This window comes from Sturnira hondurensis, unplaced genomic scaffold (assembly GCF_014824575.4).
Source record: "Sturnira hondurensis isolate 20B ecotype Veracruz unplaced genomic scaffold, ASM1482457v3 Scaffold0019433, whole genome shotgun sequence".
Taxonomy (NCBI): domain Eukaryota; kingdom Metazoa; phylum Chordata; class Mammalia; order Chiroptera; family Phyllostomidae; genus Sturnira; species Sturnira hondurensis.
Window position 1 is genome coordinate 688,841 of NW_028092064.1, and position 15,512 is coordinate 704,352.

General features: G+C 39.6%; 1 protein-coding gene across 8 annotated transcripts in view; it reads left to right on the plus strand.

Annotated features, from left to right (window-relative positions):
- Positions 1-15,512, plus strand: part of ATG13 (autophagy related 13) — a 40,185-nt gene that overhangs the window by 5,778 nt on the left and 18,895 nt on the right. For 7 of the 8 annotated variants that reach the window (XR_005063918.1, XM_037027971.1, XM_037027972.1 and 4 more), the window contains 5 exons: positions 8,128-8,209; positions 9,381-9,461; positions 10,150-10,269; positions 12,297-12,343; positions 13,654-13,794. Coding sequence is in view for 7 of the 8 variants with exons in the window: in XM_037027971.1 (XP_036883866.1) it covers positions 8,141-8,209; positions 9,381-9,461; positions 10,150-10,269; positions 12,297-12,343; positions 13,654-13,794 (458 nt within the window). In the remaining variant the exon portion in view is untranslated. The remainder of the gene's footprint in view (positions 1-8,127; positions 8,210-9,380; positions 9,462-10,149; positions 10,270-12,296; positions 12,344-13,653; positions 13,795-15,512) is intronic. The other variant, XM_037027977.1, reaches the window with a different exon arrangement.

The window sequence follows — 15,512 nt, forward strand, 5'->3', positions numbered from 1 at the left end:
CTCAGTCCCCTGAGCCTCACCAGCCAGGGTGCCCTCACTGGTTTTTACAGCCAGAGATTAGGAAGCTTTCTTCCCATTGCTGGAACCCTGGGCTGTGTGGTCTGGTCTTGGACTGGGATCACTCGCTCCCAAGGTTTTTTGGGTCTTGGACTGGGATCGATCACTTCCTCTGATTTTTATCCACCACCCGTGAGTGTGTGACTGCCCATTCTGCTGCTGCCTCTCTGTGCCACACCATGTCCTTTCCGCCAGCTCCCTGGCTCCCTGCCGCTCCTAACTCTCTGGATGAATATGGCTTCTTCAAATCCTCGGTTGTCAGACTTCCATACATTTCGATTTTCTGGCAGTTCTGGAGGTTTTTTGTTTTGAGGTTAGTTGTGATTCTTCTTGTGGTTGTGGAAGGAGGCGAAGTGTGTCCGCCTGTGCCTCCATCTTGACCAGAAGTACAAAGAACTTTCAAAATGGAAAAAGGTTCTTTATATTTTAATAATAACTGGTGCCTGAAAGTGGGGAAATGACTGTTTTGTTCAGTTTGCCCTTGAACTTAACTATTTCTTTCTTAACTGTTCCTAATATACAATATTGAGCTTTTTAAGCCTGAATCCACAACATTAAAAGATTCTGTTAAAAACTGGAAAACATAGAAATTATTTTCTGGCCCCGGCTGGTGTTGCTCAGTGGATTGAGCGCAGGCCTGCGAGCTAAAGGATCGCGGTTGGATTCCCAGTCTGGGCACATGCCTGGGTTGCAGGCCAGTTCCCAGTGGGAAGCAACCATACATTGATATTTCTCTCCCTCTCTCCTTCCCTTCCCCTCTAAAGATAAATGAATAAAAATCTTTAAAAAATTGTTTTCTGAAAGTAATAGATACTAACTTTTCTTAGTTTTAAGGAGTAGAGATACTGTCTAGAGTCATTTTTATATAATCTCTTGTCTAACTATTCAGTTATTTTTTTTGAAATTATTTGCCTTTCATCTTTTGATGTGTTGCCTTAATTTCTTGTGTAAATAATCCTGCATTATTTCAGTAATGGTGGGATTACTGAAATGGCTTTCTCACTGATGTCTCTGCTTCTAGTCCCTTTACTTGTCTTCTCTTCCTTTCTGTATTCAGATTAATGTCTCTGCACCTTTACCTACAGGAGAATCTGCATTGACTCCGAGTTAATGTACTATTAGAGTGTATTGCTCACTTTCGTGACTCCCTGGTAATGTGGCCTGACAACATTTATCCACTTTATTTTTCTTTGCCTATTTACATGAAAATTCTCAGCTGTGCATTTCATAGCATTGTTTCTCCTGCCCTCTGGGACTCCATCTGCACATATGTTATGTGCAGGACTCCATCTGCACAACCTTTCCCTGTGTCCTCGGTGTCTCAGATACCCTCAAGTCTCATTTTGTATCTGTTGCCGTGGGGGATACCTTAAATCCCCTTAAAGCCGGTTCACTCTGAAAAGCGTCCCACAGGTATATATTTACTTTGTGTCTCTTGTATGCTTGTCGTTATTTTCCATCCTTCTGCCTTTCTGTTCTTCATTCTGGATATATTTTCTTTTGGCTTATGTTCCCTTGCAATATTTGTATCTTCTGTTGGTCTAATCTGTTAGACTCAACCAATCATTTTGTTCTTCATTTAGTGGTTTTTGTTTTTTAGTTCTAGAATTTCTGTTTGGTTCTTTTCATAGTTTCTAGTTCTCTGTTAAATTCTGAATTTAGTGCTTTATTTAATTGAACATACTAAGCACAGTAATTTTAAATTCTGTCTGATAATTATTAATATGTTTCTGATGTTTAATGCCTATTGTGTCTGTTGGATTTTGGTTGTTTGGGTTCGTGTCTATGAATGGCTAGTTTATTTTAATATGTACCAGACATTGTATATGGAAAATTGTCAAGATAATTTGTGGGCTAGAGGAACATTATTTTCTTCCAGGGAAAAAGAAATGTGTGTTTCTGGCAGAGACTAAAGGCAAACCTTATCCCACATTATTGATGTTGAATACTGTTTAAAATTTCTCATGATAAAAACTTTTTTTAAAGTTAGCTTAAAGTCATTTAAATACAACAACATTTAGTTTTCTGGGAGAAAAAACTAAATTTCCACTGTTTTCGCAAATTAAAAAATTTAAAGAGGACAGCAATAGCATATTTATCTGGGTTGTATTTTGTGCATTAAAAGGGAGAGGAAGAACAGAGAGGGACTAAGAAAAGCAAGAAAGTACTTGGAGAAAAAGGAAAAGAAGAAAGACCCATATATAATATCTGTTTTCTTTTACACGTTTAACAAGCTCATGTAGTGGGTGAGGAGGAAGTGGGTGGAGATGGAAAAGGGTATAGGGAGATAAATGGTAATAGAGAAAATACAATAAAATAAATTTAAAAAAAACAATTCACAGATAAGCATAATTTTTCATAATTTGCCTACTGTGTCTCAGATGTGTAGCTTATCATACTTTTGAGTTTTTGGTGTTTTATCTCCATATGCAGTCTGTAAATTTTTAAATTATGAATTCATCTAGCTAAAAGCTGGGAGGAAGGGTTATGAGTGTGGGTGGGCCGCAGGCTGTTGAGCAGGGCTGTGAAGGCTTCTCCCAAAGCTCTTTCAGGCTTGCTTCTGCCTGTTTCTAGGGCTTTCAGTGTGTTGAGCCACTTTTTAGGTTAGTTTCTTGGCTTTTTGTCTCCTTACCACCCATGTAGATAGTGTAATTTTGGGTCTGTGGCTGTGAACTTTCATGACTCGGCCTTTTCAAGTTTTGAGAGTGACTTGCCTACCTCCCAACCTTGCCATGGTAGGTAGCAAACGTCTTTATTGCTTCTCTAGGAATGTTGTATCCTCTTGATCATGCAGCACTTGGCTCTGGGGTTTTATGCGGGGACATCACTAAGATTAGTCCTTCCGCAGTTTGCCTGAGGTTTAATTTACCATAAAATCTAGAAGAAGGTATTGGGGAGGAAAACTTTTTTGGTACCCTCTTAGGTTCAGTAGCTAAGGACCTTCGAATTAAACGGACAAAAGACACATTAGAAAGAGAAAAGACAGGTTATTAACACCTGCAAACTGTATGCCACAGGAGTGCTCAGTGATGAATAACTCAGAGGTGGTCAGAACCTAGGACATACCCTAACTTAGTAGGAGAACGTAGCAAGGGGGAAAGGCTTTTATGTCTTTAGGACACACAAATAGGTCTTTAGGAGAATGAATGAGAGTTCAGAAAGTTTGTGATAATATTTGTTTATGTAGGTGAAACTCCCCCAGAGAGGGGACTGGCAGTACGTTTATGCACAGTCTCTCTCCCGGGAGTAAGGAGCCAACCGGTAATGGGAATTTATGGCAGTCTTCATTTCTCAGAAGTTTCTGCTGTAAGATAAGGGAAGCTCTAAGAAGGTTTCTTTCTACATTTTTTGAATCTCAAATGTCTTCCTCTTAAAATAATCTTTACACCATAGCAGCATATTTTGGGATGGCATATCCTGTTCCCTTTCAAACGTAAAGTAACCAAATAAGTCTCTTCCAGATAAGAAATGAGACCTGTGTAAGGTGCTACGGAAATGAAAATGCAGAAAATATAAAGGAGTTTGTATGAGTTACTGGCTAGGTAAAGGGCACAAAAAAGGAAAAAGTCAATTGTAGACCTCTTTTTACATAATGGTTGTACCAAATTTCCCTTTATAGTCCTTAGAGCACTCAAAGGAGGAATTTTACGAAGAGCAAAGCATAGTGTTAACCTTATATTAACCTAAAGTTAAAAAGCCAGAATGAGAGGGAACATAGGATCAAGGAATGGTACCCCGGTGACCGCAGATTCGGGCAAAAACCCAAACAGTGCCCTGTTACAGGATGAAAGCAGTGGGGTTTTGTGAGAAAAAGGAAATGAATAATTACATGAAAAGAAGAAAAAATTTCTATCGGTGCTGACAAGTTGAGCTACTCTTGGCTATCGAAGTTGGTTACTGATTCTGTCTTCAGATAGAAGGCCCATAACAATCAGTCCTTGTTATCAGGATATCAGCTTTTTTATTGACTTTAAAAACAATTCTTTATAAAACAATTGTGGTTTAGCCCAGTCGGGTGGTTTGTCCTATCCCAAGGTTCAAGGAGCATAGTACAGCACATTGCTCTGGAATGGCTGCTCCAGCTCCATTGGAAATGGCTCCATTCGTGCCCTGTTTCACACGTCTGTTGCACTTCTGTTGTAAAGAAAGGTGGATTAGGCTCCAAGGGGACAGCAAGCTCTGATGCCTGAGGTCATTGTTTCCCCAGAGGAGACCTCGCCCCTTTGGGCTCACTAACTAATTCTAGTTACATAATCCTTTTAGTGCTTCCCCGGCACAGTAAGTCCCAGGAGTCATGGCGCCAGTCCTTGTTCGAGTCGGTAGGTGCTCTGCTGGTGGGACACAGCCCCCACTCAGTGGGAGCCAAGGGCCCACGGTCCCTCAGCACTAATCTCCTCTCACTGGGTTTCCATGGGGCCTCAGGGCCTTGCGCTGTTCAACCCCTTAAAAGATCTTCTTACTTTTACTTTAACATTTGTTAGTGTCCTTAACTAGATCTAAAGTGGGTATCCATTACAAATGCTGTCCGACATACAGATGTGAGGCCCCCAAAGATACATCCTTTATAATTTGGACCACTGCAAGCTTTAACCTGATGTGATCACGGTGGGCTCTCCTGTGGCATCTCATCCTGATAATTATTTTTTTCAAAGGTGTTTTATTTTGCCTTCATTGATTTCTTCTCCCTCCTTACACATTTGCTGAGAGATATCCCTATCCTGCAGGGAAGATCCTTTTAACAGAACAGCTTGAGCTCTTTTCCTGTTTAACTTCTCCCAAGAAGCCGGATCTGTTCTTTAAGAAACCATCCTTTCAAAGGTCTTTAGCAATGCAATGCCAGTGGCCTTTTCCTCACCTTTTGAGGGTGAAGGAAACCAGAATGTCACCCAAAATAAATTATTATGAGCTAAAGGCAATTAAGCAAATGTAGGAAAACCTTTCTTCGCTCTCTCCCCTTTCTACCTAAAGGCAAGCTATAAATCCTCCTTTTATTGAGACAGACTCTTACCAGCTCAGGGAAGGCCCCAGAGGACTGGGCAGACAAAGCTCACCCGAGTTTCCTCCCATGTATTTCTTTACCTTCCCGCAGCTGTAGCCCCTGGATGCCTAAAACTGCTTTCCCTCGTCCTGTCTTTTTTCTGCCAACATGTTGTTCTATGTTGACGATCCCGTATAAGCTGCAGTTCTAAGCCACTACTTTTCAGTTATTGTCACTGAAGTTTCTCTTACCTGATGTGTGCTGTACATAGTAATAAACTCATTTTCTTCTTAATCTGTTTTTTATTGTTAAAGAATCCCAGCTTGAAAACCTAAGATGGGTAGACCTAATTTTTTGCCTTCTCTTGTGGACAAGAGCTTTATGTTATTTGACCATTCCTTTAAACTTGAAACGTTAATTTCCCCTCAGTTTCAATGAAAACTGCTAGGAAAACATTTTGCCTCCTATTTCTCTGATTAGTTCTTGCATTTCTCTTTATGGCTCTTTTATGTAGATATTTTCCCGTAGTCTTTATTTTCTTTCTTCTTCTTTTTTTTTTGTTAAATAAATTTTATTGGTTGATCTGAGAGAAAGAGAGACAGACAGGCAGACACAGACGTCAGTTTGTTGTTCCACTTATTTATGCATTCATTGGTTGCTTCTTATATGTGCCCTGACCAGGGATCAAACCTGAGACCTTGGTGTATCTAGACAATGCTTCAGCCAACCGAACCACTTGGCCAGGGCAATGACGTAATTTTTTGAATGGACAAAAGGCTTAAACTAGCATTTCACAAAAGAGGATATCCAAATGGCTAATAAGTATATGAAAAGGCAATAGTAGGGGAAATGCATCACTGTCTAACCACTGATTTAATCATTTTAATGCACGTTAATCGAGATGTTCCCATACACCTACCAGGAGGGTTAAAACTAAAGAATTAGAGTTACCACGTGGCGATACAGATGTGGAACACCTGGGACTCTCATGCCTTCCTCCTGAGGGTGTTTATTGGTACAGATCCTGGAAGACGGTTTGGCAGTGTCTGTTAAAGCTGAACACAGGTATACTCCGTCAGCCATCATTAACTCCTGGCTTTATGTCCACCAGCAGTGAGTGTTTCTGTCCACCAAAAGACTTGGCGCAGGAACGTAATAGCTAAAAATAGGATACAACCCAACTGTTTGTCAACAGTAGGGTTTATAAATAGACTATAGATTGTAGTCTGTTCATCAAGTGGAGTGCTACATAGCAATGAAAAGAATAAATTGCTACATGTATAGTAGCAATTTAATTGAATGTTATAAATGAATCTTACAGGTATTTTACTGAGTAAGGGAAGCTACACATGGCACTCAGGTCTGAGTCCGCATTTGGAAATCTCCCAAGTGTGCTTTACCTTCACTGATACCCTTGCCTGCCTTGCTCTCTGCATCCCTCGTCTAAATTCTTTCTTAATGGTAGCACCTTGACCATTGACAGTCTGCGACTATATTCTCAGAAAGCTATGCCTTAGAATGATTCCAAGTCCTTCCATAGATCATGAAGGTGAAACTTTTGCAGCTGCATTAGAGTAAAACATTGACTGTCTGGGGGGGGAAAGGAGGATACACACAAGAGTTAGTATTATTTGATTGTATTTATAAGAAGTTCAGAACAGATAAACCTAATCTATGGTAATGGAGGTCAGAGTAATGATTACCTTTTGGTGGGTTTATTGACTGAGGGGACACAAAGGAGCCTTCTGGACTTTTGGAAGTGTTCTGTAACTTTATCTGGATTGCAGTTATAAGGGTGTATACATATAAAAATATTTATTGTGCTGTCTACCCAAGATTTGTACATTTTACTACATGTAAGTATATCTCAATAAAGAGTAGTGGTTTTTTAAAAATATATACATATATATGTATACATATATTCAGATACATACATGTGTACACATTAATACATATCTATTCTTGTACTCCTTACTTCCTATTTCAACTCTTCTTTGGTTTAAAACCAAAGACAGCTTAAAACCAGCTGTCTCTGGCTTCCCTGTTTTTGTTAACTGAAACCCTATTAAACTTTTTGCAGTCAATCCTTAAATCCTTTCAGCTCTTCCTTTCAAGTATCTCCCATCCATACTATTCCAAACCATGTCTGTAACTAGAGTTTTAGCCTGGCCCACAAGCCTGAGTTATTGCCAAGAACCTAATTGGTTTTCCTGCCTTTTATACCCAAAACTATTGTACAACATGCCAGCAAAGCTGCCTGTCAAGCACCATTCAGATAATACTAGCACTCCGTTACTTCCGCCCCTCAAATGCATTGAGGGGGCTGCCACTTCCAGAGTACTAGGCACAGACCAGGCTTAGCATTGCATTTAAGACTCTCTTGGTCTGGCCCCAAGCAGCCATAGTGCTTCCCCATCTGTACACAGTGCTCTGAAAAATGGGAATACTTAATACTTCCAAAGGTGTTTTGCTCTGTTGCTTATACCTCTTTGTTCATGTTCTTCTCTTCCTAGATGCTGTCTTCCTCGTGTCAGCCCCATTTCAGACTGTTTCAGCCTGGGGATATTATGGTGTGCGTCATGAACTCCATGACCCCCCTGCACTCATATCCAAATGTTTTATGGACATTTCTCTGGAGAAAGGGCTTGTCTTGCCATCAGATTCTCAGAAGGGTCCATAAACCTCCCCAAAGTTAAACTGATTTAGTGGCCTTTTGAAGGAATGTAAATTAACTCATTTTATGTTTTAACAAAGTTTTTGTCTCATTAAAACAGTTTTCAATATGTTGGATATTAAAACATTTTTAATACATAAGTTATGTTGAAAGCTTAAAGGTTCAGATTCAGGTAAAATGGCTTGTCCTTATTCATTTTTAGGTCCCTAGATTTAGCTCTTTGTGTAGAATTTATTTTCCTCAAAAGATAGTGTCTTAGTATTTTTCACTTTGGTATCTTTAGTTAGAGGGGAATTTTTCCCCCTCCCACATGACTATTTACAGAGCTTGTAGACAATACCATCTCTGTGCTTTGGTGTAACAGTCCCTTTCAAAAGATATTAGTCACAATTCTTCAACATTTTTTCCTCTGTTTTAGATTCCCATAGGCAATGGAAACTGATCTCAATTCCCAGGACAGAAAGGACCTGGACAAATTCATTAAATTTTTTGCCCTCAAGGTAATATATCCATTTTCTTGAGCCTAGAACTGTTGGAAATAACTTCCATGCTTCTCCCTTTTTAGAAATATAGCATAACAGCTTGTAGCTTGCCCATTCTAATGGATACTTCTGTCGGTTGTAAACCAAACTGTGAAGTTTGGGGGTGGTACTGGGGGTGTAACTAAAAAGTAGCTTCCAACGTTCCACAGCTACTTGTTCAAAAAAAATTTTTTTGCAAGGCTGTTTGCAGAAATGTCAAACTGCTGTGCCAGGTTATCTGTCTGTCTGTTCCCTCATAGTGGGAATGAGGGCCGGGGACTGGAATGGACAGCACTTTGGGCATCATTCCCAAAGCATCCCGTAACTCAAAACGTCTGACTCTCATGTATTATTCCATTCTGCTAAATGAGGGATTAAAACTGAATTTTGAATGCTTTATTTTTTTTGTTTTTATTTATTGATTTCAGAGAAAGAGATAGGGAGCAGGAAAGAGACAGACGGGCATCGATTTCTGTTCCACTTACTGATGCATTCACTGGTTGATTCTTGTATGTGCCCTGACCAGAGATCAGACCCGCAACCTTGGTGTATCAGGACGACGCTCTAACTAACTGAGCTCTCTGGCCAGGGTCTTGAGTGGTTTAGAAGTTACATCTTCCTAAATCTAAAAATCCTTCCCACCTCTGTCACTCCTTCCTTTCAAATGTTGCCATGTAAGTACAATTCAGGCAGTAGATTCTGGTTGTAAAAGTAGTTGGAAGACTTTTGCCATATGGGCCACAAGATATGAATAACTGGAGTCTTTGGTTTAAATCTACTATGATTACATAAGTGTATGGCAATGAATATTCACACCCACTGTTGGACTTGTTTCTTTATGAAAGTCAGAGCCACCACGCGCAGCTTTCCTTCTGCCATGTGCGAACGTGGCAGATTCCAAGCCTCAAACTATAATTCTTCTAATTGGTTGACACTGTGTACTCAGGAATATTTACGGTGTTCTTTTTGTGTAGTGTTTTTTCTATCTGTCTCTGAACGTTTTAAGTTCCTGGAGGATAGTTTACGATTATTGGCATCTTTTAAACCCTGCTTTTGGGAGGGCTTTAATCCTTATTTGAAGCCAAATTAATTTAAGACTTTTCATCTTCAATTTTTTTTGTTGTTTGTTTGTTGTTTTTGTTTTTTTTAGACTGTTCAAGTGATTGTCCAGGCTCGACTTGGAGAAAAGATTTGTACTCGTTCATCTTCGTCCCCAACGGGTTCAGATTGGGTAAAATTTCTATTGTTTGCTAAGGGTACACTGCAGTGTTGGTTACTTGGAATCAGAGGGCAGTAGTAAGGGATACTGTTTGTAGTATTACTGATTTATAACATTAAAATGTCTAATTCTGATTGATCCATTCACTTGGGAAGTATGTTCTGTATTGAATGTTAGTCCTGGATTTATTTGGTTCTTGGTTTTCTGCTGTTTCAGGTGAAAAGCTGAGTCTTTAGAAAACAGAAATATCTTGTTAATAATGTCTGTCCTTAGCAGTTTCAGCCTGAGTTTTGGGGCTTTGATGCAGGTTCCTCTTATGGGGAAGGAAGAAGTGAATGGGTGTCTTAATCAGGCAAAGCAATACCTGCATTACCCAACATACAGTCTGTAATACTTTTGTTCTTAAAGAAAGGATTCTTTTTAGTATTTATTTATTTTTAAAGATTTATGTACTTATTTTTAGAGAGAGGGAGGGAGAAAGGAAGGGAGAGAAACATTGATGTGAGAGAGAAATGTCAATTGGTTGCCTCTCGGTAGTGCCCGGACTGACGACCTGGCCAGAAACCCAGGTGTGTGCCCTGACGGGGAATCACACATATGACCTCTCCCTTTGTGGGACAATGGCCAGCCAATGTGCCACACCGGTCAGGGCCGTTTCCATAACACTTTCTGTGAGTGACGAGTCCCTTTTGTTTTCTAGTTTAACCTGGCAATCAAAGACATCCCAGAGGTTACACATGAAGCAAAGAAGGCGCTGGCAGGGCAGCTGCCTGCCGTCGGGAGGTCCATGTGTGTGGAGATCTCGCTCAAGACTTCCGAGGTAAGGTTACGCCGGCTGGTGCCATAACCTGGCCCTCAGAGCTCTTCACACTCCAGTTCCACCTCAGCCCTGTTCCTGCCCCTTCCCTCTCTGAACTTCTTGTCGTTCTCTGAGGAGGTCACAGTTTGCTCATTTATTCTTCCAACCACCTGGAGTACTCTCGTCACTCTCATCTGTATATGACACACGTTTGACACGTATGTCATCTATATATGACATGTTTCTACTTATCCTTTAGAAAACCTTCCCCCTTCTAGAGAGAGAGAAGTGACACCTCTCTTTAGACTTCCATGTACTTTGTTTCTATTTGGTTCTAGAGTGAAACTCGCTATATTGATATTTTTTCACTCACCTTAATTCTGTTAGGATTGAGGCAGGTATTGTTACTTGTATGTTTGTTAGTCTTTTTCTCCTACGAGACTGTGAGGCTGTATGGTATAATGAGTGGCAGGTGGAGTTTGGAGCCACACAGACCCAAGTGCAGGTCCCAGTTGAGTGACTTTGGCCAAATTACTCACCCCACCCCCACCCCTGGACCAGCACATGTGTCACAGTGTTGGCAGAGCTGCAGTATTTTGTCACTTGATCCTTATTTGTGAAGTGTCTAACGTTACATATGACAGGAGATTCTTACCTGTTCCTGTTCCTACTCCACACGTCTGTTCCTGAGGTCAGTGGCTGCGCTACATCTTATGTGTCTTTGTATGTCTTCAGAGTCTTTTTGAAATGAGGCACAATGTAGATAAATAATCATCTCAGTGCCTAATGCGGTGCCTGGGATAGCATGTAGTTAGCTATTGATGAGTTTATTTGGTTCCATGGAAACCTTGGAACCAAATAAAACAAAACTATTCTTTATTGAATTGCCAGATTATACTGTAAAGTATTTTTTGTAGGGATTTATAGGGAGTCCAAAAGGAATCCCTAGCAGAACTCTCTCATTTCCCAGGCATCTGTGAAGTCCGACTATAAACGATTCTGATTGGCCTGGAGGAACCACACCCTCTTGTCATGGATATTTCTACTAGCCAGTCCATTCCCTGATTTTTGGGGGGAACAAGGAGAATTCAAATTCATCATGTCATTTAGAACTAATAATATAATGAAAAGGATATGGGTTAAGGATACATATTTAAATTTGATCTAGAATAAATACAATTGTCTGTTCCACAAACTTACACAAGTTTACTCTCAAACCTAAAAGAATAACCCTCTTCCAGTGGATTAGTAAAAGGTTACTTGTGTTCAGAAGTATGTGACTAGCTTTCTCACCAAGTCACACATTGGGTTATTACCTGGTTGAGGGGTTCTGGCTTTAGTCTTTTCTTTCCCACCCACTAGCCTGAGTCTGTTCAGAGTGACACAGGGAGAGACTGAACAGTTTGGCTAAAGATATCAGACAGCTAAAAATAATAAAAAATAAGGAGCTTGTTAAGGTGTTCTTTAACTGCTGTATCACCTAAAAGCTCCCCCTATGGAATTGGAAGGAAAGGCTCCCTCATCATTGGAAGTGTCGGCCTAACTGAAGAGCAGTTTGGATATACATAGCCAAGGTGTTAGAAGTGTAAATACTCTCTGAACTAATAATTCTAATTCTGGACATTTGCATTAAGGAATTAATTCAGGGTACATGCAGAGTTTTGATCTCAAGGCTATTTTTCATAATGATGTTTGTAACAGTGAAAAATTAGAAACAACCTCTAAGTCCAACAAGCATGGGGGGACTGACTTGGTAGATGATGGTCCTGTACTGGAATATTATACAACCATTTCACATAATGCAGACTTTTTCATTATAATGAAAATTCCGTGTAGTATTTGTTAATAAGGTAGTATATGTGATATGACTTCACTTTCATTTAGAGAAGTGGCTGATGGATTATAAGTTGGTAACTTTTTTCTTTTTGCTTTTTTATACTTCATAATGTATTTTATAATGATTCTATAGTGCTTTGTAATAAGAAAAAAGAAGATAATTTTTAAAAAACAAATAAAATTGAAATATCTTTCATTTGTCCCATCTATAGGGAGATTCCATGGAACTAGAAATTTGGTGTCTTGAAATGAATGAAAAGTAAGTTCTCTGTCTTAGGTTCCTTGGTTTTGGTAACTGAGGATAAAGCAGATGACATCCTGTGAAAAGCAGGGCTTTGTTACCAGTCATGGAGGTTGTGCCACTCACTCGATGAAACCAATAGGTCTTTGCTGCAGTTTGCTTCATGCTTGGCTTCCAGCCCTAGTACAGAGATGACCTTCAGAGGGAGCCTTGGTGCAGAGAGACTCGACAGGGAAAGGGGCAGAGAGCGAGCTGAAAAGAGTTTGTTGTTTTCCCAGGGTACAGACAGTTCTTTGATTAAATCTCTTGGGAGCTCTTGTAACATGACTACTCTAGTTTGTCTGTTTTCTGAGTGGCAGAAATCCAGTGAGATTTCTCCTCCCTACTCCTTTATACACCACTTGCTCATGATTGGAAATGCATGTTACTCCCCGCCTCCATTTTCTTCTTTAAGGCAGATTAGGTTATTTCCTGCCTCAAGTTTCAGTTTGCAAGATTGTACTGTAGGAAAATTGAGGAAATAGCAACATATCAAAAGAAAAATTTCAGTAATAAGTATCTGTGGTATGAGCAGTATTTAAAAGTAGAGAGTGATTGCCAGGTTATAGTCCAAAAGTTCACTACCCAACAGATGTATAGAGGTAGGCAGCTCATGAAACAGTACATTGAAACTGTGTTTGCATCTCCATTGGTATAATTGAAACATTGAATTATCATTTTTAAGTGTGTTCCTTTATTTCTTAGATAACTGCTTCAAAGCTACAAAAAATGCATTGGGTGCCCTTTGGTGCCCATCTCCCTGTGTCCAGGGAATGAGAAAGTAAAACTTTGGTTTATTGGTTTAGCTCAACAATCTGTAGTAAACTGACAAAGAACTCTAATTACAGCTTCAGTTCAGAGCATGTTTTAATAATAAATTTAATTTTGAACACTTCTAGTGCTTAATTTGCAGCCGTCTCTGTTGGCTGTCATACTCCGACTGGTGTATTTGAACTGTAAAAGTTTATGTTCAATCAGAATTTGAGTAATGATAACAAGCTAGTCTCAGTCAATAGATGGAACATAAGTAATATCTCTATATACATTGTATTTAAATTTTTTTTATTTTTTAGAGAGAGAAGGAAAAATCAATTTGTTGTTCCCCTTATTTATGCATTCATTGGTTGATTCCTGTATGTGCCCTGACTGGGGATTGAACCTGCCCCCTTGGTGTATTGGGATGATGCTGTAACCAACTGAACTACCCAGCCAGGGCTATCCATTGCTATTCTGTTCTTTGTTTTATATTAGTTGAATAGGGGAATGCTGATAGTGTCTGTGCTTCACAGGTGTGATAAAGAAATCAAAGTTTCCTACACGGTGTACAACAGATTGTCGTTGCTGCTGAAGTCTCTCCTTGCTATAACTAGGGTGACACCAGCTTACAGACTCTCCAGGAAACAAGGGCATGAATATGTCATATTATACAGGTAAACAGCATGGCTGCTCACCCTCCTTGATTTGCTTCTCAGCCCCATCATGTTGCACATGTCTGAGTGGCATTTGGGTATTCTGTGATTAATTTTCGGACAGGTGGTTGGGTAGCTGATGTGATAGCTTTGCTATGATTGTCTATCTGTCCTCTGTTAAGAACTCAGCTTTCCAAGGCTACCGGGTTCTTTGTCCTTTTGTCTGGGCACAGTCATAATTCCTGTGTATGTTTTATTGATAGGACCTCCAAGAGGGAAAAGGAACTTTAAAAAACAGACTGTCCTGAGCAGATTCTGCCGCCTTATATTCTGGAGTTAAATGAAAACATTTTGTCTAACAAACTACTAGTTCAATTTATTATTTATTATTTATATTTATTTATTTATTATTGTACTTATTTTCTAGGGAGAGGAGAAGGGAGAGTGCAAGTGTGAGAGAAACATCTATTGGTTGCCTCTTGCATGCCCCCAGCTGGACACCTGGCCTGCAAACCAGGCATGTGCCCTGACTGGGAATTGAACTAGTGACCTTTCAGTTCACAGGCCCGGTGCTCAATCCACTGATCCACACCAGCCAGGGCCATTCTTTAACAATGTTAGCAATAATCTAGCAATCCTCCCCATATTTATTTTTTCCAAGTCTTTGATAGGTTTTTGTCATCTTCTCTGTAGTCTTTCCAGGTTTTAAGTTGAGTATTCCAAATCACTAAACTTTTAGTCAGACACAACAGAAAGATTACTTTCTAACTCTTACCTCTCATTTACCTATACTAAGTCCCCTTGACTTTTGTTATTTTATAAGGATCCAGATTATATGACTGGTTACCAACTTAGTTAACCAGGACTCCTAGTCCTTGTCATACCAGTATTTAAACTCTTCCTGTATCTTGTATCTCTGGAGTAATACAGCATTTATTGCTCACTGTTTATCATTTAGGAGTGCTTTTGGATGCAAATAACTGGTTTGAACCAGAGAGAAAGAAGTAGGTGATCTTATTGGAGATTTAGCTGTTTTTAAGTTTTATAATATTGTTAACAGATTAACAGTATAGCCTTATAACATGAAAGAACCACCTTGTTTTTTTTAAGCAGTATTATTACTTTTCTCACCCTGTAGATTTGATAATGTTACAAAAAGTGATTCTGAATTTGTTGTTCTTTTTTTCTTTTTTCTTTTTTCTTTTTTTTTAGAGAGAGGGGAAGGGAAGGAGAAAGAGAGGGAGAGAAACATCAGTGTGTGGCTGCCTCTCACGTGGCCCCCACCAGGGACCAGGCCCACAACCCAGACATGTGCCCTGACTGGGAATCAAACCATGACCCTTTGGTTCGCAGCCCGTGCTCAATCCACTGAGCTGCACCAGCCAGGGCTGAATTTGTTGTTCTTAAAGATTGAACTGAAGTTTTATTGTCTGCAATCCAGGAGGAAAACTTTTGCCTAGCAACTGAATGGCATAAAGAGTGTAGCTAAGGATAAGTTTAGCATAATTAGATTATTTTAAGTACTGTACCAGCATTCAAATTTATAGTGAACTGATTAAATGTCAGTTTTTTATTAGATTGTATCTAGCAAAACCTCACTAATAGTTCGTATATTGCTTAATGGCAATTAACTTTGTATGTTGCTTAATGGCAAGAGTCAGCAAACTGTGCCAGCAGACCATTTTATTACTTTTATAAAGTTATTTTAGTAAAAGGTGAAAGATTTATATGATATGAAG